Source organism: Oncorhynchus tshawytscha, linkage group LG16 (assembly GCF_018296145.1).
Source record: "Oncorhynchus tshawytscha isolate Ot180627B linkage group LG16, Otsh_v2.0, whole genome shotgun sequence".
NCBI lineage: Eukaryota > Metazoa > Chordata > Actinopteri > Salmoniformes > Salmonidae > Oncorhynchus > Oncorhynchus tshawytscha.
The window spans coordinates 43,608,000-43,634,556 of NC_056444.1; the positions used below are offsets into that span (position 1 = coordinate 43,608,000).

General features: G+C 41.1%; 1 protein-coding gene and 1 long non-coding RNA gene across 4 annotated transcripts; one reads left to right on the plus strand and one right to left on the minus strand.

The window, feature by feature from the left end:
* The first annotated feature begins 1,118 nt into the window (after positions 1-1,118).
* Positions 1,119-20,328, plus strand: LOC121839609. The gene is made up of 3 exons (XR_006079064.1): positions 1,119-1,373; positions 19,852-20,085; positions 20,192-20,328. It is a non-coding gene; the product is annotated as an uncharacterized LOC121839609 (long non-coding RNA).
* On the minus strand, positions 6,086-26,242 carry LOC112221701 (ubiquitin carboxyl-terminal hydrolase 11). 3 transcript variants are annotated; one of them, XM_042299188.1, is made up of 21 exons: positions 25,871-26,242; positions 24,656-24,765; positions 24,387-24,517; positions 22,364-22,481; positions 22,119-22,264; positions 21,924-21,985; positions 21,614-21,710; positions 20,491-20,664; positions 20,200-20,358; positions 19,844-20,068; positions 19,670-19,753; positions 19,466-19,560; positions 19,144-19,353; positions 15,561-15,646; positions 14,984-15,451; positions 14,749-14,819; positions 14,499-14,611; positions 8,502-8,651; positions 8,202-8,317; positions 8,034-8,122; positions 6,086-7,937 (listed from the first exon to the last, which is right to left on the minus strand). In XM_042299188.1, exons 1-21 carry the CDS (start codon positions 25,978-25,980, stop codon positions 7,767-7,769), a joined length of 2,985 nt encoding a protein of 994 aa, XP_042155122.1. In that variant the 5' UTR covers positions 25,981-26,242; the 3' UTR covers positions 6,086-7,766. The 3 variants fall into 3 exon arrangements, with proteins under 3 accessions (XP_042155122.1, XP_024239714.1, XP_042155123.1); XM_024383946.2 differs by having other exon boundaries at positions 21,614-21,713; positions 25,871-26,241; XM_042299189.1 differs by lacking the exon at positions 25,871-26,242 and adding an exon at positions 25,328-25,815 and having other exon boundaries at positions 21,614-21,713.
* Between the last annotated feature and the right edge of the window lie 315 nt (positions 26,243-26,557).

Genomic DNA, 26,557 nt, shown 5'->3' on the forward strand with positions numbered 1-26,557 from the left:
TCGGTAGTCATTTAGGCAGGTTACCTTAGTGTTCTTGGGCACAGGCACTTTGGTGGTCTGCTTAAAACGTGTTGGTATTACAGACTCAGACAGGTTTAAAATGTCAGTGAAGACACTTGCTAGTTTGTCAGCGCTTGCTCTGGGTGCATGTCCTGGTAATCCATCTGGCCCTGCGGCCTTGTGAATGTTGACCTGTCTAAAGGTTGTACTCACATCGGCTGCGTTCCGGTACAGCTGGTGCTCTCATGCATGTTTCAGTGTTATTTGCCTCGAAGCTAGCAAAGAAGTAGTTTAGCTTGTCTGGTAGGCTCGTGTCACTGGGCAGCTCTCGGCTGTGCTTCCCTTTGTAGTCTGTAATGGTTTGCAAGCCCTGCCACATCCGACGAGCATCAGAGCCGGTGTAGTACGACTTGATCTTAGTCCTGTATTGACGCTTTGCCTGTTTGATGGTTTGTCGGAGGGCATAGCGGGATTTCTTAAAAGCTTCCGGGTTAGAGTCCCGCTCCTTGAAAGCGGCAGCTCTAGCCTTTAGCTCAGTGCGGATGCTGCCTGTAATCCATGGCTTCTGGTTGGGGTATGTACGTACGGTCAACTGTGGGGACAACGTCATCAATGCACTTATTGATGATGCCAATAACAGATGTGGTGTACTTCTCAATGCCATTGGCGGAATCCCTGAATATATTCCAGTATGTGCTAGCAAAACAGTCCGGTAGCTTAGCATCTGCTTCATCTGACCACTTTTTTATTGATCTAGTCACGGGTGCTTCTTGCTTTAATTTTTGCTTTTAAGCAGGAATCGGGAGGATGGAATTATGGTCAGATTTGCCAAATGGAGGGCGAGGGAGAGTTTTTTTTTCCCTCTGGTTGCACATTTAACATGCTGATAGAAATTTGGTAAAACTGATTTAAGTTTCCCTGCATTAAAGTCCCCGGCTACTAGGAGCGCCGCCGCTGGGTGAGCGTTTTCTTGTTTGCTTAATAAAGCTCATTCAATGCTATCTTAGTACCAACGTCTTAACTGAGGTGGTATGTAAACAGCTACAGCTACAGCTTATCATGATATACTCAACCTCAGGCGTGCAATAGCTCGAGACTTCCTTAGATATGGTGCAACCGCTGTTATTTACAAAATTACCAGACGTCACTGTTCTATCTTGCCGGTACATCATATAACCAGCCAGCTGTATGCTGATATTGCGATATTTGATCCCCTCCGAATTCTCAGAAGGCAGCCCGCTCTCCAGCCTCTCTTTCTCCGTCTCCTTTTCACGCAGTTCACGGGGGTCGGGGCCTGTTACCAAGGGAGCTGTATATCCTCCGCCTCAGGCTCGTCAGTCGTGAAAGAAGAAAACGGACTCTGCTAGTCCGTGGTGAGTAATCGCAGTCCTGATTTCTTTAAGTTATTTTTGGTCATAGAGACGGTTGCGGCAACATTATGTACAAAATTAGTTGCCAATTATTTTAATGATTACTTCATTGGCAAAGTGGACAAAATTAGGCAGGAAATGCCAACAACGAACAATGTGCCATCATATTCATGCATAAAAATAACAAATAATGAGAAGAAAATAATTGCAAGTTGGAATTTTGTAAAGTTAGTGTGGGAGAGGTGGAAAAAGTATTGTTAACAAACCTCCTGGCATTGACAACATAGATGGAAAACTACTGAGGATGGTAGCTGACTGTAGCCACTCCTATCTGTCATATCTTTAATCTGAGCCTAGAGGAACATATTTGTCCTCAGGCCTGGAGGGAAGCCAAAGTCATTCCGCTACCTAAGAGTGGTAATGAGGCCTTTCCTGGTTCTAAGAGCAGACCTATAAGCTTGCTGGCAGCTCTTATCAAATTGTTGGAAAAAATGTGGTTTGACCAAGTACAATGCTATTTCTCTGTAAACAAATTAACAACAGACTTTCAGCATGCTTATAGAGAAGGGCACTCTACATGCACTGCACTGACACAAATGACTGATGATTGGTATAAATAATAATAAGATTGTGGGAGCTGTACTGTTAGATTTCAGTTCAGCTTTTGATATTATTGAACATTACCTGTTGTTGAAAAAACATATGTGTTATGGATTTTCAACCTCAGCTCTGAATCAATGATATGGCAATCTAATTCAACTCAAATCATGAATGGTTTTCTTTAATGGAAGCTTCTCTAATGTCAAACATGGGCAGCTCTCTAAGCCCTCTACTCTTTTCTATTTTTACCAATGACCTGCCACTGACATGAACTATATACGCATCAGTCACTGAAACCCTTAACAAAGAGTTGCAGTCGGTTTTGGAATGGGTGGCCAGTAATAAACTGGTTCTGAACATCTCAAAAACTAAAAGCATTGTATTTGGTACAAATCATTCCCTACGTTTTAGACTTCAGCTGAATCTGGTCATGAATGATGTGGCTGTTGAACAAGTTGAGAAGACTAAATTACTTGGCGTTAACTTAGATTGTAAACTGTCATGGTCAAAACATATATATTCAATGGTTGTAAAGATGGGCAGAGGTCTGTCTGTAATAAAGAGATGCTCTGCTTTTTTGACGCCACATTCCAAAAAGCAAGTCCCACATACTCTAGTTTTGTCTTATCTTGATTATTGTCCAGTCATATGGTCGAGTGCTGCAAGGAAAGACCTAGTTAAGCTGCAGCTGGCCCAGAACAGAGCAGAACATCTTACTCTTCATTGTAATCAGAGGGCTGATATAAATACTATGCATGCCAGTTTCTCTTGGCTAAGAGTTGAGGAAAGACTGACTGCATCACTTCTTTTTTATTAGAAATATTCATGTGTTGAAAATACCAAATTGTTTGTATAGACAACTTACACACAGCTCTGACACACACACTTAACCCATCAGACATGCCACCAGGGGTCTTTTCACAGTCCCAAAATCATATCCAGAACAAATTCAAGAAAGCGTACAGTATTATATAGAGCCATTATTGCATGGAACTCTGTTCCATCTCATACTGCTCAAATGAACAGCACACCTGGTTTCCAAAAACAGATAAAGCAACACCTCACAGCATAACACCTCTCCCCTATTTGGCCTAGATAGTTTGTGTGTATGTATTGGTATTGATATGTAGGCCACGTGCCTTTTTTATGTAGTGCTGTTCTTTTCTATTAATGTTCTGTATTATGACATGTTTCATGTTTTGTGTGGACCCCTGGAAGAGTATCTGCTGCTTTAGCAACAGATAATGGGGATCCTAATAAAATACCTCCCCAAAATGAATGAATTACTAATGTATTTCAGTGGAAATAATGTGACATCCCATTGAAAATTCATTTTAAACCTCTACTATTTAATTGCAATCACATCCTTATTTACATGACCGGTCATGTGACATGGCTAACATCATCAGGTACTAGCCAAGTAGCCTACTCATTCAACACATCAAATCTATTGCCAATCAACTTATGACATAGCAAGAGGGTTATCAGACCTCATTTGTCACTCTCCATGGAAACAAGTTTTTAAAATAGTTTTTAATGGTCAGACCTAGCTAGCAGCCAATGCAATTAGAGAATATACTAGCTAAGCTTACTTCGGCATAAAATGAAACAATATTCTGCATACACAACACGTTCAACAATAACTATGCTACCCCTAAGATGTTCATACAGTATAAACAGTTGTTTTAGTATGTTTATCTGACTCCTTACCTGTAAAAATAGTCATATTAGCATTTCTTGAAACAAGCTAAACCGCCTGGCAGCCATTTCCCCAAATGTCAAAATTTGCTATGGTGACCAAGGTGTCACATGACTGTCATGTAAATAAGTGGGGAAGAAAAAAATAGTTAGCTATTTACAAAATGATGTGCACTCACACTTTATCTCCTCTTTCAACAGTTTGATCCAATATGGCCCTTAGATATGCAACCTTCCCAGAATGTTCACATATATTTTTTCTTCCAACAACCAAACGGGAACCACAGGGGGAAATTACGTAAATTATAATTCACCAAAAAATATATATATTTTATGAAGTTATTTGAACGTTCTCAGAACAATGTGTTTCAAAATAGCAACATTACCTAAAGGTTCTCCTTTGGTTCTTAGAAAAACAACTTTCCCACAATGTTCTGTTAAAGTTATTTTTCTAAGAACCAAAGGAGAACCTTTATGAAACGTTACAGAAGCATTCTGTGCTAGCTGGGGAGAGAGCTTTAAAAAAGTGTAAATTATGTGAAATTATTTGTGGCGCCACACAAACTACTTCCCACTTTATGCACACATGTACAAGTATATCATAATTGGATGTTTAACCATGTCATTCTGAGGCAGAAGTACAATGTGTTATCCACATTATACACGGTATAAGAATCAATCAGACACATTCATCATTGATTTATTTTATTTCACATACTCATTGGAAAGCAGCAACTTCACTGCATTAAGTCAACGCCACATTGAACTGAAAGGAAGACAATGCAAGTGTGAAATGCCAATTTTCATTGGTGTATAAATATTAAAAAACTTTACCTTATATAAAGTTCCTCCTATAATAACGTTGGTACAATATTCAGTGCACTATAACATCCTAAATGTGGATGTTAGGCTGAGTTTAGACAGGCAGCTCAATTCTGATATTTTGCCCAATTATTGGCAAAAGATCAATTAGTGGAAAAATATCTGAGTTAGGCTCCCTGTGTATCATACTGGATGTTAAGTAGTTTTTAGGACCATATCATACTGGATGTTAAGTAGTTTGGGAGGACCAATGAATTTGTTTGTTATGGCAACCTGTCGTCTATTCCAGATAGTTCAGAAAAAGCACAAAGCCACCTTGGAGAGTTCTTCTTCTGTTCCCACTAAAAGCCCAGACATTTACAGCAGTATCACCAATCAGGTGTTAACACTAAATAATAACATTCCGGTCACTCCCTTGTACAAAATGGCTGCTAAATTGTGAACAGCAATTTCAGATCAAACAGGTGTTGGTGAGCAAGATAATTGTGTAGACAGGTTGGTATTAACCTCATGCATGTTAGCTCACTGTTTACAGTAGAAACCAAAAGGTGTTTTCTATACAAAATTGTGCTTTAACATACTGTGCCAATGTGACAAAAATTTGAAGATTGTCCTTTCACAGGTTTCCTGACAGTTATGTTCCTATATACTGTATATTACTATATCAGGGAAATAAAGAACCCAAACGAAGCAGGCCTTGGGAATCAGAGTATGGCCACAGCCCAATCTAAACTGCAGTACATCTCTAGAGAAGGGCTAGAGTTAACCAGCTCTCACAGCCACCTTAGATCAAGGGTTTATGAATCCTGATCATTTGTTAAAAAGATATCAGGAAAGCCAGGCTGTCATGTAAAAGTGAAAAATCTACCTCATGACTATTGTCATCAGAAGTTATTAATTACAAAAGATTAAACAATAAATATTCCATCTATTATTAAGTAAAGTAAATAAATCACCAATCCCCTGCATCTGATCCAGATGATCAAAGAATACATTTATTACAATACAAAAATACTGTACAGTTGGGCTTCAAAAATAATTTAAAAGCTCTATCCAGAAAGCACTTTGCTGTATTTCTCATTTACTCTTCATTAAGAAATTGTGCAGACTATAATACAACTGTGATACCTAAATTGTAAATGTGTAGCTATATGCTTTTACTAAGATAAGAGTATAAATTCCTTTTAAATCCCAAGAATATGCATCTGTTAATGTCCTGCACCAGAGATGATCAAAATCATTCTTGATAGTGGAAAGATAATTCTAACCAGAAATGGAAGATCTGCAGAAGTGCTGAGATGCCCAATGTGTATTTGTAAGTGAATTAAAAACAAATACCTGCTCTGATAATTTAAAAAAAATGGATCACAAGAGAAAATATACAAAGCTATTTCATGGCACCTGCAACTGTATTCAAAGTGTTTGTTTTGAATACTACGGTCTTTTGTTTACCTTTGTTCTACACTACATGGCTAAAAGTGTGTGGACACCCCTTCAAATTAGTAGATTCAGCCACACCCGTTGCTGACAGGTCTATAAAATCGAGCACAACCATGCAATCTCCATAGGTAAATATTGGCAGTAGAATGGCCTGTACTGAAAAGCTCTGCGACTTTCAACGTGGCACCGTCATGGGATGCCACCTTTTCAACCAGTCAGTTTGTCAAATTTCTGCCCTGCTAGAGCTGCCACGGTCAACTGTAAGTGCTGTTATTGTGAAGCGGAAATTGTCTAGGAGCAAAAACAGATCAGCCGCGAAGTGGTAGGCCACACAAGCTCACAGAACGGGACCATCAAGTGTTCAAGCAAGTAGAGCGTAAACATTGTCTGTCCTCAGTTGCAACACTCACTCCCGAGTTCCAAACTACCTCTGGAAGCAACATCAGCACAAGAACTGTTCGTCGGGAGCTTCATGAAATGGGTTTCCATGGCCAAGCAGCCACACACAAGCCTTAGATCACCATGCGCAATGCCAAGCATCGGCTGGAGTAGACGACTCTGGGCTAGTGGAAACACGTTCTCTGGAGTAAAGAATCACGCCAACTGGCAGTCCGAAGGACAAATCTGGGTTTGGAGGATGTCAGGAGAACGCTACCTGGCCAAATGCATAGTGCCAACTGTAAAGTTTGGAGGAGGAATAATGGTTTGGGACTGTTTTTCATCGTTCGGGCTAGGCCCCTTAGTTCCAGTGAAGGGATATCTTAATGCTACAGTGACAACAGTTTGGCGAAGGCCCTTTCCTGTTTCAGCATGGTAATGACCCACAAAGCACAAAGCAAGGTCCATACAGAAATGGTTGGTTGAGATCAGTGTGAAAGAACTTGACTGGCCTGCACAGAGCCCTGACCTCAAACCGTCGAATACCTTTGATGAATTGCAATACCGACTGCGAGCCAGGCCTAATCGCATAACATCAGTGCCCGTCCTCACTAATGCTCGTGGCTTAATGGAAGCAAGTTCACACAGCAATGCTCCAACATCTATGGGAAAGCCTTCCCAGAAGAGTGGATGCAGTTATAACAGCAAAGGGGGGGACCAAAATCATATTAATGTCCATGATTTTGGAATACGTTGTTTGACGAGCATACTTTGGGCCATGTAGTGTAAATAAATCACATTGCAATGTTTCTCTTTCTGTTAATGCAGTCCCTGATATAAAAGAACATTGAGTAACAGGGGAACGTAATCTCATTTTTAAATCAGGAGTAAACTGAATTAGTTATCCGTGTCGTTAGCCTCAGATGTTGTGATTTACCTTCTAAAGCAAAATGTATTCAATTCTATTCAAAGAGCCTCAAGGAAATCTTCCCCGATTGAGCTCAACAGCAGTAATCAAAGTTTGAGGTAATGTTTGCAGCAATGCATCATAGCAGAGATGAATAGTGGTGCACAGATATTCACAATTCATAGGTCTTGATTGAACCAACTAAATTATAATTGCTTATGTCTAAACACTAAGGGGTCCATTATGCATCAGCATAGACAGATACTACATACTTAGTCTGTGGTTAAGCAATACCAGATATCATCATTCAACATTCTTCTATTACACTGGTCTCCCCAGATTTACTAGATCATTAAAAAAATGTAGAAGAAGCATAAATTGCATTCCTCACGCTTCTGCACCAGCCTGAGAATCTAGCCTCCGCTTCTCACACCTTGTTCAATGCAGAGGAGAGGCAGAAGGTTCAAGTTTTTTGGAATAGAAAATAAAAAATATAAAATCAAAGCCCCATCAACTCGGAGAAAAAAAAGATTACAAAAAAAAAATCTGCTTCAGTCTGTTTCCATGTTGACACAGGAAATGGCTCTCTCCATCCCATCATGTTTGTGGGAAGTGACATTAGCAGGCTGGGTGGGAGAGGAGGAGCTGTCCGAGGGGGGGGGTAAGGTGGGCTGACGAATCTTGTCTTGTCGGTGGTAGAACAGGAGGTAGGCAGCATTAGTCTGGAAGGGTAGAGGCAAGGGAGGGGAGATCATGAGGACATTGCGAGAAAAAAAATTTAAAGAATGAATTCTAAACTTTTCAGCAGCTAAACTTACCACAATTTGTTCCTCCCTTGCATACGTCACCTTGTTGTCATCGAAGTAATACCATTGTCCATTGTCTTTGTTCCGGGCATAGCTGGTGTCTGTCGAGAGAGCAGAAAAATGTGTTGAACAAAATTGAAGACATATGACAAAGTATGACATACAAAATCAAAATCTCACAATGTCCATCTCGGAGTCCGCCGTAGTGGTTGGAAACTGCTATTAGATCATATCGGCTGGGTGGCTCTCCGTTTGTACCAGTCTTCCTCAGCAGACAACCTGAGAAGTCGAGGTGTCTGCAATAAAGAGCAACGGGTTGGATGAAGATAGCACCTGTGAAAAAGTGCACTAATAACTCTGTAGTGGATTGAGTGGAGGTGTGGAAGAGTAATAGTCACACTGACATCCTTCCCACTTAAAAATGTAAATATGTACAGAACGTTTTATATTACAGTAAAAGAGAGACATGATATAACCAACCTGAGAGGAAAGTCAACGATGATATCCAACTTCTCCCTGGAGTACTTGGTGTAGGAGAAGCGTTTCAGGTGGATTATGAGAACCTCAGGCAGTGACCACAGGTCCAGTTTCTTAGTGGCCAGTTGGTGTTTCTTACATATTGGGCAGTACCTGCAGCAAACATATGCAACACAAGACAGAAGACAATAGCACACAAATCACAGCTACTTAACATAACGCATGAAACCCCCGAGATCTCACTGCCGATAGGTACTTATCACAGTGGGAGGCCGTTCCTTCTCTTACCAGAACAAAAGCAGTACCTGCTGCGTGCTGACCTGGTAGCAACCAACGTATTGATTCTCAGAAGCATCGCAATGCTTGTCAGCGGCCAAGAAAATTACTTTGAGCAAATGAGAGAGCAAAAACCCACATTAGAAAGGAAAACAATTATTTTTTAAGAGGGCATTTTTCCGTACATCCACAGATAAGCCAGTCACACTTCATATGCAATGTAGGCTATGGGATGGTAGCTAGCTAAGTGCACAGATGCAAATGCACCCAACACTATATACTTCCCCAAAGCTAGCTAACCACTGAAGCTAGTATTGACATTATAATTAAATCAATGGATTACCTAGTTTCCACGAGTTAGTGCAGTGTCCTTAGCTAGCTATGTTGTGCTAGCTAGTGAATATGCTAACATTAGCTAGCAAGCTAAACATTTGGCTATGGACAGGCACTGGCAGTATGGAATTACAGAGAGTGAAATAACTACCTAGCAAGATGACGAAGATAATTTATCTAGCTGTAACCATCTGGCTAGTGTCAACAAGGACTTTCAACAAAAAAAAGAAAATAAAGACCATAAGCAAGGATATGCATTGCCAAAAAACACTACTGCCACCTTCTGGCTTTGAGTATTTTAAACATGGCTGAGTGTCCGATGACTTCTGAGATCTTTGCTGTGTGAACACAAATGAGCTTAACTGCCGACACTGTTCAGAGCTTCAGAGGCAAACGTTTGACAATCCGACCGGTGAGTCAGATGTAAAATGTTACTGATATTCAAAATTGAGTCACCAACTTTTTCTGGGAAAAAATTTATGTTAAAGGCCCAGCACAGTGAAAAACGTTACCTTTATATACATTTCCACACTATGAGGTTGGAATAATACTGTGAAACTGTTTAAATGATAATGCCGTTTTAGTGTATGAACTGAACACCTGACATTTCAGCCTGTTTTGGTGGGATGGAGTTTTGGCCTGCCAGGTGATTACACTGAACAAAAATATAAACGCAACATGTAAAGTGTTAATTCTATATTTCATGAGCTGAAATAAAAGATGCCAGAAATGTTCCATACACACAAAAAGGTTATTTCTCTAAAATGGTGGCGGTGGGATTATGGTATGGGCAGGCATAAGGTACGGACAACGAACACTACTATAGATTGGTAATTTGAATGCACAGAGATACTGTGACGAGATCCTGAGGCCCATTGTCATGTCAATTCATCCATCGCCAATACCTCATGTTTCAGCATGATAATGCATGGCCCCATGTCGCAAGGAGCTGTACTCAATTCCTGGAAGCTGAACATGTCTGTTCTTCCATGACCTGCATACTCACCAGAGATGTCACCCATTGAGCATGTTTGGGATGCTCGGGACCGACATGTCTATCTAACCTCCAAATGAGCTTCAATGCCATACAACACTCCTTCCGTGGCCTCCAACTGCTCTTAAACGCTAGTAAAAGCAAATGCATGCTTTTCAACCGTTCGCTGCCTGCACCCGCACGCCTGACCAGCATCACCACCCTGGATGGTTCCGACCTTGAATATGTGGACATCTATAAGTACCTAGGTGTCTGGCTAGACTGTAAACTCTCCTTCCAGACTCATATCAAACATCTCCAATCGAAAATCAAATCATGAGTCGGCTTTCTATTCCGCAACAAAGCCTCCTTCACTCACGCCGCCAAACTTACCCTAGTAAAACTGACTATCCTACTGATCCTCGACTTCGGCGAAGTCATCTACAAAATTGCTTCCAACACTCTACTCAGCAAACTGGATGCAGTTTATCACAGTGCCATCCGTTTTGTCACTAAAGCACCTTATACCACCCACCACTGCGACTTGTATGCTCTAGTCGGCTGGCCCTCGCTACATATTCGTCGCCAGACCCACTGGCTCCAGGTCATCTACAAGTCCATGCTAGGTAAAGCTCCGCCTTATCTCAGTTCACTGGTCACAATGGCAACACCCATCCGTAGCACGCGCTCCAGCAGGTGTATCTCACTGATCATCCCTAAAGCCAACACCTCATTTGGCCACCTTTCATTCCAGTTCTCTGCTGCCTGTGACTGGAACGAATTGCAAAAATCGCTGAAGTTGGAGACTTTTATCTCCCCCACCAACTTCAAACATCTGCTATCTGAGCAGCTAACCGATCGCTACAGCTGTACATAGTCCATCGGTAAATAGCCCACCCATTTTTACCTACCTCATCCCCATACTGTTTTTATTCATTTACTTTTCTGCTCTTTTGCACACCAATATCTCTACCTGTACATGACCATCTGATCATTTATCACTCCAGTGTTAATCTGCAAAATTGTAATTATTCGCCTACCTCCTCATGCCTTTTGCACACAATGTATATAGACTCCCCTTTTTTTCTACTGTGTTATTGACTTGTTAATTGTTTACTCCATGTGTAACTCTGTGTTGTCTGTTCACACTGCTATGCTTTATCTTGGCCAGATCGCAGTTGCAAATGAGAACTTGTTCTCAACTAGCCTACCTGCTTAAATAAAGGTGAAAAAAAAAAGATGTACGACAGCGTGTTCCAGTTCCCACCAATATCTAGCAACTTTCCACAGCCAATCAACAGTCTGATCAACTCTATGCGAAGGAGATGTGTCGCGCTGTATGAGGCAAGTGGTGGTCACACCAGATACTGACTGGTTTTCTGATCCATGCCCCTACCTTTTGTTTTAAGGTACAGATGAACTCGGAAGTTTACATAAAATTAGTTTTAGTGACTCCAACATAAGTGTTTCAAACACTCCACAAATGTCTTGTTAAACTATAATTTTGGCAAGTCAATTTTTCCAAGAATTGTTTAAAGACAGGTTGTTTCACTTATAATTCACTGTATCACAATTCCAGTGGGTCAGAAGTTCACATACACTAAGTTGACTGCCTTTAATAATATCCTCTTAGAGCCAGGTGAGACGCTAGCGTCTAGCCAACAGGAAATGGACATGCGCAACGCCAAATGCTAATAGTACTCGATAAAACTCAAACTTTCATTAAAACACACATGCAGGGTACTCAATTAAAGCTACACTCGTTGTGAATCTAGCCAACATGTCAGATTTTTAAAATGCTTTTCGGCGAAAGCATGAGAAGCTATTATCTGATAGCATGCACCCCCCCGAAATACCGGAAAGAGATGTAAACAAAAGAATTAGTGTAGCCGGCGCTACACAAAACGCAGAAATAAAATATAAAACATTCATTACCTTTGACGAGCTTCTTTGTTGGCACTCCAATATCTCCCATAAACATCAAAATTGGGTCTTTTTTTCGATTAAATCCGTCCATGTATACCCAAAATGTCCATTTATGAAGCCCGTCTGATCCAGGAAAAAAAAGCTTTCCAAAACGCAACGTCATTTTTTTTTAAATTAAAAAAGTTGCCTATAAACTTTGGCAAAACACTTCAAACTACTTTTGTAATCCAACTTTAGGTATTTGTAAACGTTAATAATCGATCAAATTGATCACGGGGCGATCTGTATTCAATAGCAGCAAGTCTTGAAATCATGGTCGATATTCTCTCTTTCATAACTTCCCCCGGTGTACCCGATGGCAGGAAGTGCCTATTTCTCATTTCACCAAGGATTAACTTCAACCCAATTGCCAAGACTGGCGACATCGTGTGGAAGCTATAGGAACTGTAAACTGGGCGCTATCTATTTTCCCTTGCCATAGACAATACAGAGAACTGTTGTGAACAGTTTTTCCTTGGGGTTTTGCCTGCTACACACGTTCTGTTATAGTCACAGACATGATTTAACCAGTTTTAGAAACTTCAGAGTGTTTTCTATCCACACATACTAATCATATGCATATACTATATTCCTGGCATGAGTAGCAGGACGTTGACATTTTGCGCGATTTTTAACAAAAAGTTTTAAACAGTTCGGAAAATTCCAGAAACTGATGTCATGGCTTTAGAAGCTTCTGAGAGGCCAATTGACATCATTTGAGTCAATTGGAGGTGTACCTGTGGACGTATTTCAAGGCCTACCTTCAAATTAAGTGCTTCTTTGCTTGAAATCATGGGAAAAATCAAAAGAAATCAGCCAAGACCTCAGAAAAAAAAATGTAGACCTCCACAAGTCTGTTTCATCCTTGGGAGCAATTTCCAAATGCCTGAGGGTACCATGTCCATCTGTACAAACAATAGTACGTAAGTATAAACACCATGGGACCATGCAGCCGTCATACCGCTCAGGAAGCGTTCTGTCTCCTAGAGATGAACGGACTATGGTTTGAAAGGTGCAAATCAATCACAGAACAGCAAAGGACCTGTGAAGATAATGAAGCAGGTACAAAAGTATCTATATCCACAGTAAAACGAGTCCTATATCGATATAACCTGAAAGGCTGCTCAGCAAGGAAGAAGCCACTGCTCCAAAACCGCCATAAAAAAGCCAGACAGTTTGCAACTGCACATGGGACTGTACTTTTTGGAGAAATGTCCTCTGGTCTGATGAAACAAAAATAGATCTGTTTGGTCATAATGACCATCGTTATGTTTGGAGGAAAAAGGGGGAGGCTTGCAAGCCAAAGAACACCATCCCAACTGTGAAGCACAGACGTGGCAGCATCATGTTGTCGGGGTGCTTTGCTACAGGAGGGACTGGTGCACTTCACAAAATAGATGGCAACGTGAGGTAGGAAAATTATGTGGATATATTGAAGCAACAGCTCAAGACATCAGTCAGGAAGTTAAAGCTTGGTTGCAAATGGGTCTTCCAAATGGACAATGACCCCAAGCATACTTCCAAAGTTGTGGCAAAATGGCTTAAGGACAACAAAGTCAAGATATTGGAGTGGCCATCACAAAGTCCTGACCTCAATCCAATAGAAAATGTGTGGGCAGAACTGAAAAAGAGTGTGCGAGTAAGGAGGCCTACAAACCTGACTCAGTTACACCAGCTCTGTCAATGGGCCAAAATTCACCCAACTTATTATGTGAAGCTTATGGAAGGCTACTTGAAATGTTTGACCCAAGTTAAACAATTTAAAGTCAATGCTACCAAATATTAATTGAGTGTATGTAAACTTCTGACCCACTGGGAATGTGAAAAAAATAGAAGCTGAAGTAAATTCTCTACTATTATTCTGACATTTCACATTCTTAAAATAAAGTGGTGATCCTAACTGACCTAAAACAGGGATTTTTTTACTAGGATTAAATGTCAGGAATTGTGACAATCTGAGTTTAAATGTGCTTGGCTAAGGTGGATGTAAACTTCTGACTTCAACTGTATCTGTGACCAGATGCATATCTGTATTCCCAGTCGTGTGAGGGCCTAATGAATTTACTTCAACTGACTGATTTCCTTATACGAACTGTAACTTAATAAAATCTTTGAAATTGTTGCATGTTGTATTTATGTTAAGTATAGTTAATAGACCAATAAGAGTTCCAAACCTCTGACAATAACAGCTAGTTTTCAGTTTTCCTTTCCCTTCTCAGAACATTCCCAGATAGTCCTAGCTAAATTCTTACTTGAGAAATGGCTCTTTGCTAAGAACCAATTTTTCTTTCAATTCAAAGGGTCAAAAAGAAACAATCACAGTTAGGTACTTAATTGTTACCCAGAAAGGATTTGATATTGAGATAAAAACGGCTGAATTGGACCATTTACTATATTCAGCATAATTCTTGTTAGATACATAGAATGAAATGCCAGGTGTGGGACAGCAGTACCAGGGGTTTTCTTCCTCCAGGATTTCCACAGTGGTGAAGAGCTCTATGCACTCCTGCAGCTGCACTGTGGTCTGCTGATGAGGGACCTCCATGCTTTGGTGTTTTACATACTTCTGTGGGTAGAAAGATGTGAGGAGTTTGCTAAATGACCAGCAACAAGGCTATGTTCACGCTGCTGGCCCAAACACACTTTCAAACTTAAATACTTTACATAAACTTTATTCAAATGTAAAGCGTGATTCACACATACCTCTGCCTCATTCTCATTGTAGCATTTCTTCTTCATGTCAGGATCCCAGTCAATGGCCACATATGGTTGAGCTGTGAAAGGGACACAGTAATATAAAATAAAATACTCACATGTGGATGCTAACCATCTGTGTCACATACAGCTACTGGCTCTAAAACATATGAAGAGCATATAAGCCTAGCTACAACAGTGACAAAGCAGTTGCAGTGTGAATGTGATGTGTAGTCAGACTCACAGCTAAAAGAGAAGGCACTGCCGTCCTCTCCCATGCCTCTCTCCGTAGTGCCATTGGAGTTGACAGCGTGGATGGAGAAGAGCAGCTTTCTGCGTCTGGCCTGGTAGCCCTTCCTCTTGGCCTGCCTCTCGTTGGTCTGCGGGGGGCACTCACCCTTCTCCTCCTCTTCCTCAGTATGACATGGCTGCTGCTGCTGAAGGCCTGCACCCTGCTGGCTGTTTGTTGGAACTCCAGCACTGGCTCCAGCACTACAGGATGCTGAGGCACTGTCCTTTGTGCTGCACCCTGCCCTGACTTCTCCACTGGCCCCCTCAGCCTGAGCCTGTTTTCCAGACTCCTGGGTTTGTGCCTGCTCTGGCTGAGTTTGGGTCACAGCAGGGCCGTCCGCTTGGCCATCCCATTGGCCACCATCACAACAGTCATCTCTCGTAAAGGGTCCTGGCCTCATACCATTATCCTCACCATCATCTGTGGAGACAGACAACATTCTAAAATGGAGACAATAAGTAAAATCCGTAGTTTGTATAAACCAATTCTGTCCAGTGTATTAACAATTTGCTAAATGAGATCAGATTACCATCGCTGACACCATTGGTCTGGATCTTGTAAAGTTCCTCGTCATCTTCATCCTCCTCTGAGGGATCTGGTGGTCGGACATACCGTCTGTGAAAACATGACCACACAATAGGCCTTTCTCTCATTTTCGGGGCAGGACATCTGCTTTGGGGAAAATCTGGAAAATCCTATCTCTGGTCTAAGGCATGTTGTATTGGTATTGTATTTATTATGGATCCCCATTAGCTGCTACCAAGGCAGTTTATACATTTAAAAAAACATTAAAATACATTCACAGATTTCACAACACACGCAGGCCCCTACTCCACTATTACTACATATCTACAGTACTAAATCCAAGTGTATGTATAGTGCATATGTTATTGTGTCTGTGCCTATGTTTGTGTTGCTTCACAGTACCCGCTGTTCCATAAGGTGTTTTTTTATTTATCTAATTTTATTGCTTGCATCAGTTGCTTGATGTGAAATGGAGTTCCATGTAGTCATGGCTCTAGCAGGGATGCAAACTGGTGAGGGCCCAAAAAGGTGCCACTTCTTTTTTTGCACTGAAACATGCAAACAAAATCCATGCTAGGGAGAAATGCAGGTTTTAATTAATTAAACAAAAGAAAATGATCTACATGATCAGTCTCTGTGTGTAAAATAAAAAGTGGTTAATGTGAACTTAACTCACTTATTTGTTGCATAGACTTTACTGCAAATTAGAAAGAACAATACACTAATATTGCAGTTAGCCATGACAGCCTCTATAATACAATGCTTGTGACCACACACACATCTAAATATTGCACTTGGGGGAAAAAAACATCTTAAAGTAGAACAAAACAAACATGCATTCTATTTTCTCTATTATAGTGGCCACTATAGACATTGATCAAGTGCACAAGGCTACAAGTGTGCAAAAATAACATTCACTGAGTAAAAACATATAATAATCCCCCCTCACTCAAACAAGTGTTACTGTCAAGTTCAACACAAAAGCAATATTTGGGCTACACATTATTACATTGTAAACTTTCTGCCTGTGGACATACATCTGTTCTACAATGTGCCAGCAGAGCATGATACCCTTTGTTGGCATAATTGGTCTCTTTCAGGCAGAGTACACCTGGCATACCCCTTTTAATCCACTGTATTGAAAAAGAGGGAACATGTGTGGTGTTCCTTTCACCTCTATAGTGGCATCCAGCTTAAGCCAGGCCCAGTTCCAGCTACACTTGTTTAATAACAAGCAACGCCTCATTTTCACCTAACTCTCTCATACTGAAAATTAACCACATACTGTAGGGGGAAAAGATTAGTTCGTTAGCTAGTTAACATTTCACACAGATTGCCAGGGTCCAGTAAGCAACTAACGTGTCATAACTTGAGGAATGGTAAGGAGTCGTAGCGAATTGGTTAGGATACTAACGACTTTATTAGCCAGCCAATTTTCACACCCTAAACTCAATTATTTGATCAATTAAGTTGGCTAATGGTCATCATTTCCATGGCTAGCTAACAGATAATTTGAACCAGCTAGCAAGATAATGTTACTTAACGACGCTAACAATACTTATTCCACCTCACTTTCTCCTTCACCTCAAACTTTCCAAATGCCAGTTGTTTTTCGGTTACAGCTCATGAAGTAGCCTCATCACCTTCTCACCCCCCCTCCGTGGTCAGGCTTCTCACCTACCTCTTCGTTATCGGTCAGGGGACACACTGCTGTAACTGACAAACTGCCTTTCCACTCTCCCGCTGTCTTTCCAGAGCACGCCCTGATGCAGTAACCAATGTTACTCCTCAGTAAGGAAAGTAGCTATTGGCTGTTCTAAAAGTTGCTAAATGACATCACCTAATTTGCATAATTGGCCATGTTGCATGTGATTGTGATGGACTCTGTAGGAGAGAGGAATAACGTCGTGGGAGAGAAAAAGAAAAAAAATATATGAACTGTCTTCTGACGAATTCTTGTTTTTTTTTATGTCACAATTCCAACCCTCCTCCTTTATCCGGGCTCGGGAGCGACAAAAGTGACCCAAGAGAGACACTCTGGCAGAGTTACTTAGTTTATTTTATTTTTTACTTTAGTTTGTTTTTTGGTCCACTTAGGAGCCTACAACAAGTCACAGTAAAACATATTCTACATTTTTTTGTATACAATCTACATTAACAATTAAATGGACCAAAAACAGACAATAGAAAAAACTGTCAATGGCAATGCGAGAAATCACGCATGTGGCTTCCCTCACGCATCAGTCTGGACGCGGAAGGATGAACATCTCCTGCTCTGACTGCAGCTGGGAGGGACTGCTGCGTGAGGACTGGGCCGCCTGCGAGTGCTTTGGGATGGGGGTGGGGCCCACGGCAGCACCTGCTGCTCATTGAGAAGAGTAAGAACGATACATGCTTTCATGTCAGTCACCAATAACACCAGAAAACGTTGCTAGATTTGTCGCTAGTTGTTTTTTTGAAAATATGTCGCTAAAGGGGTCTGAATACTTGCTAAATATAGCGACAAAGTCACTAAGTTGGCAACACTGGCAGTAACTAGCGAATTGGTTCTCTTCATTCGCGTGCTGCATTCTGTTATGTGAACGATTGGCTGAGCCTTGGATACAGCCAGTATTGCTCCAAGCGCGCATCATTTGCATACAGCCAGTAGTCATGCTGATGACAATTATCCCGGATCCGGTATGGGTGGTTCAGATAGTTAAACACCTTACAGAACAGCGGGGACTGTGAAGCAACACAAACAAACATCGGCACAGACACATACATACACACACACATGGATTTAGTACTGTAGATATGTGGTAGTGGTGGAGTAGGGGCCTGAGGGCACACAGTGTGTTGTGAAATCTGTGAAAGTATTGTAATGTTTTAAAATTGTATAAACTGCCTTAATTTTGCTGGACCCCCAGGAAGAGTAGCTGCTGCCAATGGGAATCCATAATAAATACAAATACTGCAGGACAGCTTGTGCATGTGCTAGCTAACAGCAACAAACTCAAACGAGCTAAAAGTAAATGCATCCAGCAGAGATCAGCTTCTAATTAGCTATATTAGAGCAATAAAATCCTTACGTTCTGTTAATGTTTTGAAATAATATTTGATTGTGTATACATTATATACATAATCTTAGCAAGCTCTTTTGCAGCAAGCTAAGTTTTTTTGCAGCAAGCTAAGCTTTTAGCTATAATATTTACCTACCTAGCCTTGCAAACGTTACCTTAGCTAGCTAACTAGCATCAAGTGTAGGTGATAGAAAAATGTTTTGAAGAATGAATGACGTTATTTATTTTTTTAGACCGGAAACTTACTTTTGATGCACCCATAAAATATTTTTATAACAAGCTCCTTGTTCTATCTGTGCCCATAGCGTACAGCAGCTGCACTTATTGCAGTAGCGAAAAAACGTACAGTTTTTCCTAGAATGTCCTCTGCAATTTGAACCGCCCTCTTGTGAGAGAAAAGCCTCTCTCAGACAAGGCACAGTACAGCATCTTTACAACTAGCCATCACAATTAAATTCCATTAAAAAAAATATATATATATATATATATATTTTAGCTGATGTTTGGCCTGCGTCAGTAACTCACGCTAGCCGCTGCAGGAAGAGGTGATAGAGGGCGTTGCGGCTGCACTGGACTCGAGGCACAGCCATGAGCAGTGGGTGTCCGAACAGGGACGTACCGCAGCTGCTACTCCCTGAGCCGGAGTCCCTGTAATGAGAACGCTCCCTCAGGTACAGAGCCAGCACCACCTCATCCCCCTCCTCCTCCTCCACAGAGCCACTGCTCAGCTCATACCTGCCAGGGCAACACAGACAGGGGTCAGGAGAGATTCTGGTGCAAACGAGCAAACAGGAAAAGACCGAAAAAGTATGTTTTTGGTGTGGAGGTAAAAGCTGGTTTTACATACACAAATATGTCGTCCCGGTCCAGGATGCAGCTTAGAGACTCATCAGCATGGTAGATCTTATAGAAGCGGTGGTTGAACACATCAGCCACAACCATCTGAAATAAGAGAGGCACAGTTCAGTATCACCTCAATATTTCATGTGATGAATGACAATAGCTTTTCCACAGCATGCTCTACCACAGAGGCTTTAAAAAGTTGTCTCACTTGATTAACGGAGACGTTGGTCATTTCCGAGAGAGCGGAGCACAGATCAAACACTTTTCCAGCTTTGGGTACAACCAAGCGATGCTGGTGGGAAAGAATACAAATAAATCAATACAGATGATTACCTATAAAAAGCATGATGTAGGGCCAACTATAGGAAGATTAATCTTGTACCTGAACAGGTTTGGCCACAGGATCCAGATAAACAAAGAAGACCTCCATCACCCGGTCCTTGCTAACAGGCAGGGGCACACTGAGGTAGCAGAAGGGGTCAAAGGTGACCGACACTTTGCGGCACTCGGGGCAAACCAGGGTGGACTTGAACAGCCCGTGGAAGGTGTCAACAATCACAGAGTTGTTACGTCGCTGGTGGTTATGCCACGCTTCCTCTGCCACTTCCTGAAAGTTGTTAAAGGGTGAGTGTGAGGAAAAATGAAATGCAAATGTACCTTAGGTTTACTTCAGCTTGGAGAGCAATGATGGTATTTTACAATTCTTCTCCCCATACTCTTTCTACTACAGCTTGTTACCTGGTCAGGCCTACCATCGGCATCCCTCAGCTCAATGTACTCCTTGTTCTTGACCCGGTTGAGATCCTCATGAAGCCCATCCAGCAGGAAGGAGAGCAGCTCCTGGGAGTCATGCTGCTGGTAGCCAAGAAACTGAGAGGCAAAGTGGCCAACCTTGGTCTGGTAATAAAAATAAAACATAAGGTTCTCTCAAGGTACGCATGGTCAATACTTAAGCATGACTGACTGACAAGCCTTTTTAATCCATTATAAAATTGTGGACAGAGTTTCACACTTCACACGGATAACTACCTTGAAGAGCCGGGGAACTACAGAGTAGTGCCTCCCTGACCACATCTGTTTGATGACATCAGCATAGGCCTCTGCTATCTCCCCCTTCATGCCCAGAGGGTTGGTGAAGTTGAGCTCCTCCAGATAGGCACTCTGCAGGAAGTACTCAGTCAGTGGAGGGGTGTTACTGAGACACTGTACAAAGCAGGGAGAGAAACATAGGGTACTCATGAATGACAGCCCATAATAGTCCAGATCCCTGACATTCCTGCAAGTCAGCATGCCAATTGCACGCCCAAAAAAAAAAAAAAAAAACTTGAGACATCTGTGGATTTGTGTTGTGTGACAAAACTGCACATTTTAGAGTGGACTTTTATTGTTCCCAGCACAAGTTGTTCCTGTGTAATGATCATGCCGTTTCATCAGCTTCTTGATATGCCAAACCTGTCAGGTGGATTTATTATTTTCGGAATGTAAATATACTCATAGCGATATAAACAAATTTGTGCACAAATTGAAAGAAATAAGCTTTTTGTGCATATGTCAAATTTCTGTGATCTATTATTTCAGCTCAAGAACCAACACTTTATATGTTGCATTTATATTTTTTCTCCATGGAGGTGTTGGCCAAAATTCCTCCACAGCGACCCGAGAGACTGATAAACAACTACAGGAAGAGTTTGATTGGATACATTGCAGCGAAAGGTGGTACAGCCAATTATTGAGTGTAAGGAGGCAATTACATTTTCACACAGGGGCATTGGGTGTTGCATAACTTTGTTTATGGAATAAATAAAATAAGTATGTAATTGTTGTGTTACTTGTTCACTCAGGTTCCCTTTACTCCCGTTCTACAGTCCCTGGTTCAAATCCAGGCTGTATCACATCCGGCCGTGATTGGGAGTCCCATAGGGCGCGCACAATTGGCCCAGCATCGTCCGGGTTTGGCTGTGGTAGGCCGCCATTGTAAATAAGAATTTGTTCTTAACTGACTTGCCTAGTTAAATTAAGGTTAAATAAATAAATAATAATACAAAAATCTATCATTAGGTTTTGGTTGAAGATCTGATAACATTCAATATCAAAAATATGCAAAAGTAGAGAAAATTAGAAAGGGGGCAAATACTTTCTCACAGCACTGTACCTGCAGGGCAGAGTTCATGAAACATGTGTTTCCTAGGTTGGTGAGGCCACAGACTCCTGGCTGGCCTCGGTATGATTCCTGCTCCTCCACAGAGTTCCTACTATAAGATATGGAAGGAGAAATATAAATCACCTACCAAACACTACAATAACACAAAAGGTCATTTACAGTACTCTCTCCTTTGTAGTCACACATATGGGAATCACGTTTAGCACAAACATTACACTACATTAGCAACACTAATTTTGGTAGATATTACATTCTCTACACACTGATTTTTTTTTCTAAATGAAAAAGAAGGAACCCCCACATGATCTGCGGTCTGGAGCTGGGCCAGGTACCATCTTCATTCCTCATCTCCATGATCACCGTCTGCAATGCAGACAGGACATGTTACAACACAGCTGCCGTTTAAACACACTATCACTGTATCTCAGGAAGCAGCAGAGGGATGCAAGCAGGTAGGTGTAGGGTGGGATGAGGGTCAGAGAGAGAGCAGACATACCATGCCAGAGCTTAGGCTGGAGTCGAGGACATTGACATTAACGTTCCGCAGCCTCTCACAGCAGGTGTCTGAGCTCTTCATCCACAGCCGGGTCTCTGCTCCCTCGACCACATCAAACTGCTTCATCATCACCTTCTGAATCGTATCTGAAGGGGAAAGCATTAAAACACACACACACACACATATAGTCTGCACACCAACCCATCATAGCTACTATTGCACCTTTTCGATGTGTTTCTACTTACGGATGTGATCTGCACGGCTAAACTGTGCGGTCACAACATTTTCCATGTTGCTATGGAGACACAGGAAGATTTCCACAGGATAGACCTCAATCTTGACTGTGCTGGGTAGATCCACCACCTGAAATAGGCGACGCAATCACATTCAATTAACTGCCAAATACAAATGAAACACTTCAATGGCAGTTGTCTTTTCATAGACACAACATTGTCCATTGAATGAGGGTCTGTAGGACATACAACTACACTAGTCAGGTCCACGTTCACATAGTAGTTTGTAGACAGATGTGAATGTACAGTCAGTGCTACAGATATGTTGTTTAAAAACCAACTGGATGTGTGAACAACTTCGGGGCAACTCCAAAGGATTTTTTGACAACATAAATGCATTGTCACAATAAGCACTTGTCTCAAATACATCATTACAGTTGTTGGTTAGCTAGCTAAATAATTTTAGCCGTATTAGCATGAACTAAGTGAAAACAAGACACAACTAGCTGAAACAAGCCACCTACGATTCCCCATATGGAAGCTTCTTGTCATTGTTGCTTGCTATCTGACTGTTCAGAATCATAACGCACAGCCTTCTGCCACATTGATGCACGTGCATAATTTTAATGATGTTGGGGGGAAAAAAATCTAAAAAGGTTCCCAACATTGTATTTGTGCTAGTTGGCTGTACCAAAACTATTTCCTTCATAGCTTGTTCTCATTGCCAATGTTTTCATCACTTGTATTTCAATCTGATCAAAACAGACATATGGTGAGCAATATGTTCTGACGATGGAATCACAATAAAATCATAGTATTGAATCACAAAACATATACAGTACCAGTCAAAAGTTTGGACACCTACTCATTCAAGGGTTTTTCTTTATTTTTACAATTTTCTACATTGTAGAATAATAGTGAAGACATCAAAACTATGAAATAACACATATGGAATCATGTAGTAACCCCCAAAAAAAAGTGTTCCAACAAATTAAAATATTTTGTTTTTGAGGTTCTTCAAAGTAGCCACCCTTTGCCTTGATGACAGCTTTGCACACTCTTAGCATTCTCTCCACCAGCTTCACCTGGAATGCTTTGCCAACAATCTTGAAGTTGTTCCCACATATGCTGAGCACTTCTTGGCTGCTTTTCCTTCACTCTGCGGTCCAACTCATCCCAAACCATCTCAATTGGGTTGAGGTTGGGTGATTGTGGAGGCCAGGTCATCTAATGCAGTACTCCATCACTCTCCTTCTTGGTTAAATAGGCCTTACACAGCCTGGAGGTGTGTTGGGTCATTGCCCTGTTGAAAAACAAATGATAGTGCCACTAAGCACAGACCAGATGGGATATCGCTGCAAAATGCTGTGGTAGCCATACTGGTTAAGTGTGCCTTGAATTCTAAATAAATCACTGACAGTGTCACCAGCAAAGCATCCCACACCATCATACCTCCATGCTTCACAGTGGGAACCACATATACGGAGATCAGTTCCTACGTGTCTCACAAAGAAATGTCGGTTGGAACCAACAATCTCAAATTTGGACTTATCAAACCAAAAACACAGATTTCCACCAGTCTAATGTCCATTGCTCGTGTTTCTTGGCCCAAGCAAGTCTCTTATTACATGTTAATTGAAATACATTCCAGGCGACTACCTCACTAAGCTGGTTGAGAGAATGCCAAGAGTGTGCAACTTCGAAGAATATCAAATATATTTTGATTTGTTGAACACTTTTTTTTGGTTACTACATGATTCCATATGTGCTATTTCGTAGTTCGTCTTCACTATTATTTTACAATGTAGTAGCAATAAAGAAAAACACTTGATTCAGTAGGTGTGTCCAAACTTTTGACTGGTACTGTAGAACTGTGAGAACGGCAATACATATCGTATCTGCACCTAAGTATTGTGATAATATCGTATCTTAAGGTTCATGGCAATTCCCAACCCTAGTTGTCAGGCAATCAGTCTATGTGATATGACCATAGGGTATGCAAGTTATCTGCGTCTCTGTGACCACGCTGTTTTACCTTCCGCTCCAGGGCAGGCTGATCATCTACCATGCCATACCAGGCCAGCAGATTGCGCCATGCTTCGGCAGGGATCAACACAAAGTCCTCATTCTCCACCAGACGCTCCTTCAGATGGTAGGAATCCAGTTCTGTGGGTATCATTGTCATCATTAGACAGCTCACTTTCATATTGACACGACAGCATATGTGGGGTAGAAGTAAATGAACTAAACATTGAATAATGGGTCTTCTGTTGTTACAGGATATCTTTGTGATGTGACACTTACCCTCAAACAGCTCTGTGTTGTCGATCTGTCCAGGGAAAGATGAGGAGTTCTGGTCTCCTGTCACCACATACTCCTTCCACTGCTCATACCATCGCCTTTCCACCAGGTACCTGCATGTGTTGGTTAAGAACAACTCCATTGGGGAGGCTTATATTGGCTTATGGCTTATATTTTGCGTGCCTACATTAACCAACAACTCAACATCACATTTCCCTAGGCTAGTATTTGATCAGTAACGTTTTCTACGATTGGGGTATTTGGTGTATTTACTGATACAATACTATAATGGCATAACCACAATTGCAACAATGGATCTTTTATTTGGGCAGCTAGGCTTTGGCAAATTACAGCCAAATTTCTAGTTTCCTTTTTAATTGAGTTTGTTAAGACAAAACTGTACATAAATTGAATTTCATTCATTCCCACTTCAACTGATATCCTGAACTTTATAACCACAATGGTAGATACGATATAATTTCCTAATCTGGGTGTGACATTAACAAAACGTAACTTTACTGGTAAAAACGAAAGTAGCAGCCAGCTAGCTAGCTAATTTGGTTTAGCGAGCTAACATTAGCTATGCAGTTAGCTAGCTAACTTAAATGGCGCTCACTTTGTCAAAAATATTAGAACACACAATAAATACACACTTAGGGGAAAAAAACTGAATACCAAAAATGTCAAGCTAAACCGAAAAGATTCCTGTCCTGTAGCTAGCGAACTCTGGCGGGCTAGCATGCTGTCAGTGTAGCTAACGCTAGTTAATGTTATCTTGCTTGTTAAAGCCAAAACTATGACAAGATGTTCCCCAACTGGGACGTGATGTTAATCGTCATATCATTTGACAAGATGTTCCCCAACTGAAACGTGATGTTAATGGTTATATTAATATCAAAATGTAAGCTTTTCCAGAATACTATCCCTAAAACGCTAACGCAGTGATCAAACTTCATTCGCCAAACACCAGCGCTGAGATCCTAGGCAAGAGGAATGACAACACTCCAACCAATGTTTATTCATTGAATTTGTCAATAAAAATGGTCCTTATCTAAAGATAATGGTATTTATGCTGATTATGATATGTAATTAAGCAACGGCAAATACAGTCAAGGACTCATCGCTGTCATTTGTTGTTGTTGTCGTGGTAGCTAGCTATAGTAGCTACATCACTCAGTGTGGGTGTCAGTTCAGAGCAGAGGGCGGCAAGAGTCTCACCAAGTATCCCCTGCACAGAGTTCATGTTCCTGAAGCAGAGACTCGATTTCTTTGCGTTGAGTCTCTAGCCCAGGAGATTCTGTAACCGCGGCTGAAGTAGTAGCAGCCATGATCACTCACAAATATCAGGATTCTGCAAGGAAACTACTGAAGTCAACTAACGTTACCGCATAGAATATGTGATAGGGTAACAGTATCGATGTAAAGCATTTTCCACTAGCTAGTTACTATAGCCACGAAGTAACAATTGGCAATTTCATAAAAATGTATTACAACAAAACGTACTTATTGGTCTTAATTTAGGTTAGGCATAAGGCTAGCACTGTGGTTAAGGGATTTTATTAAGATAATTGTAACAAAAAAAATAGGCGGGGTTAATGACTTTGCAGCTGTGATATCTAGTAATAACCTACCAAACAAGCAAAAATATCTAAGTACTTCCGGGTCATGGGTTTTTGGAAGGGTTCCAGCTTTTGTCAGTTAAATTGTTTTTTTTAGTTTTTTTTTAATGTATTACCACAAATATCATCAAACATAAGAGGAATAGTCACATGCAAACTTGCATACATACAAACTATTTACATTGCCAGGAATCCTAAACAAACAGATCATATTCATTTATAATACAACAAGTTTGAATTGGCTTTTTGTTTTTCATTTTAGTTAAAGTAGTGCCATATTGTTTAA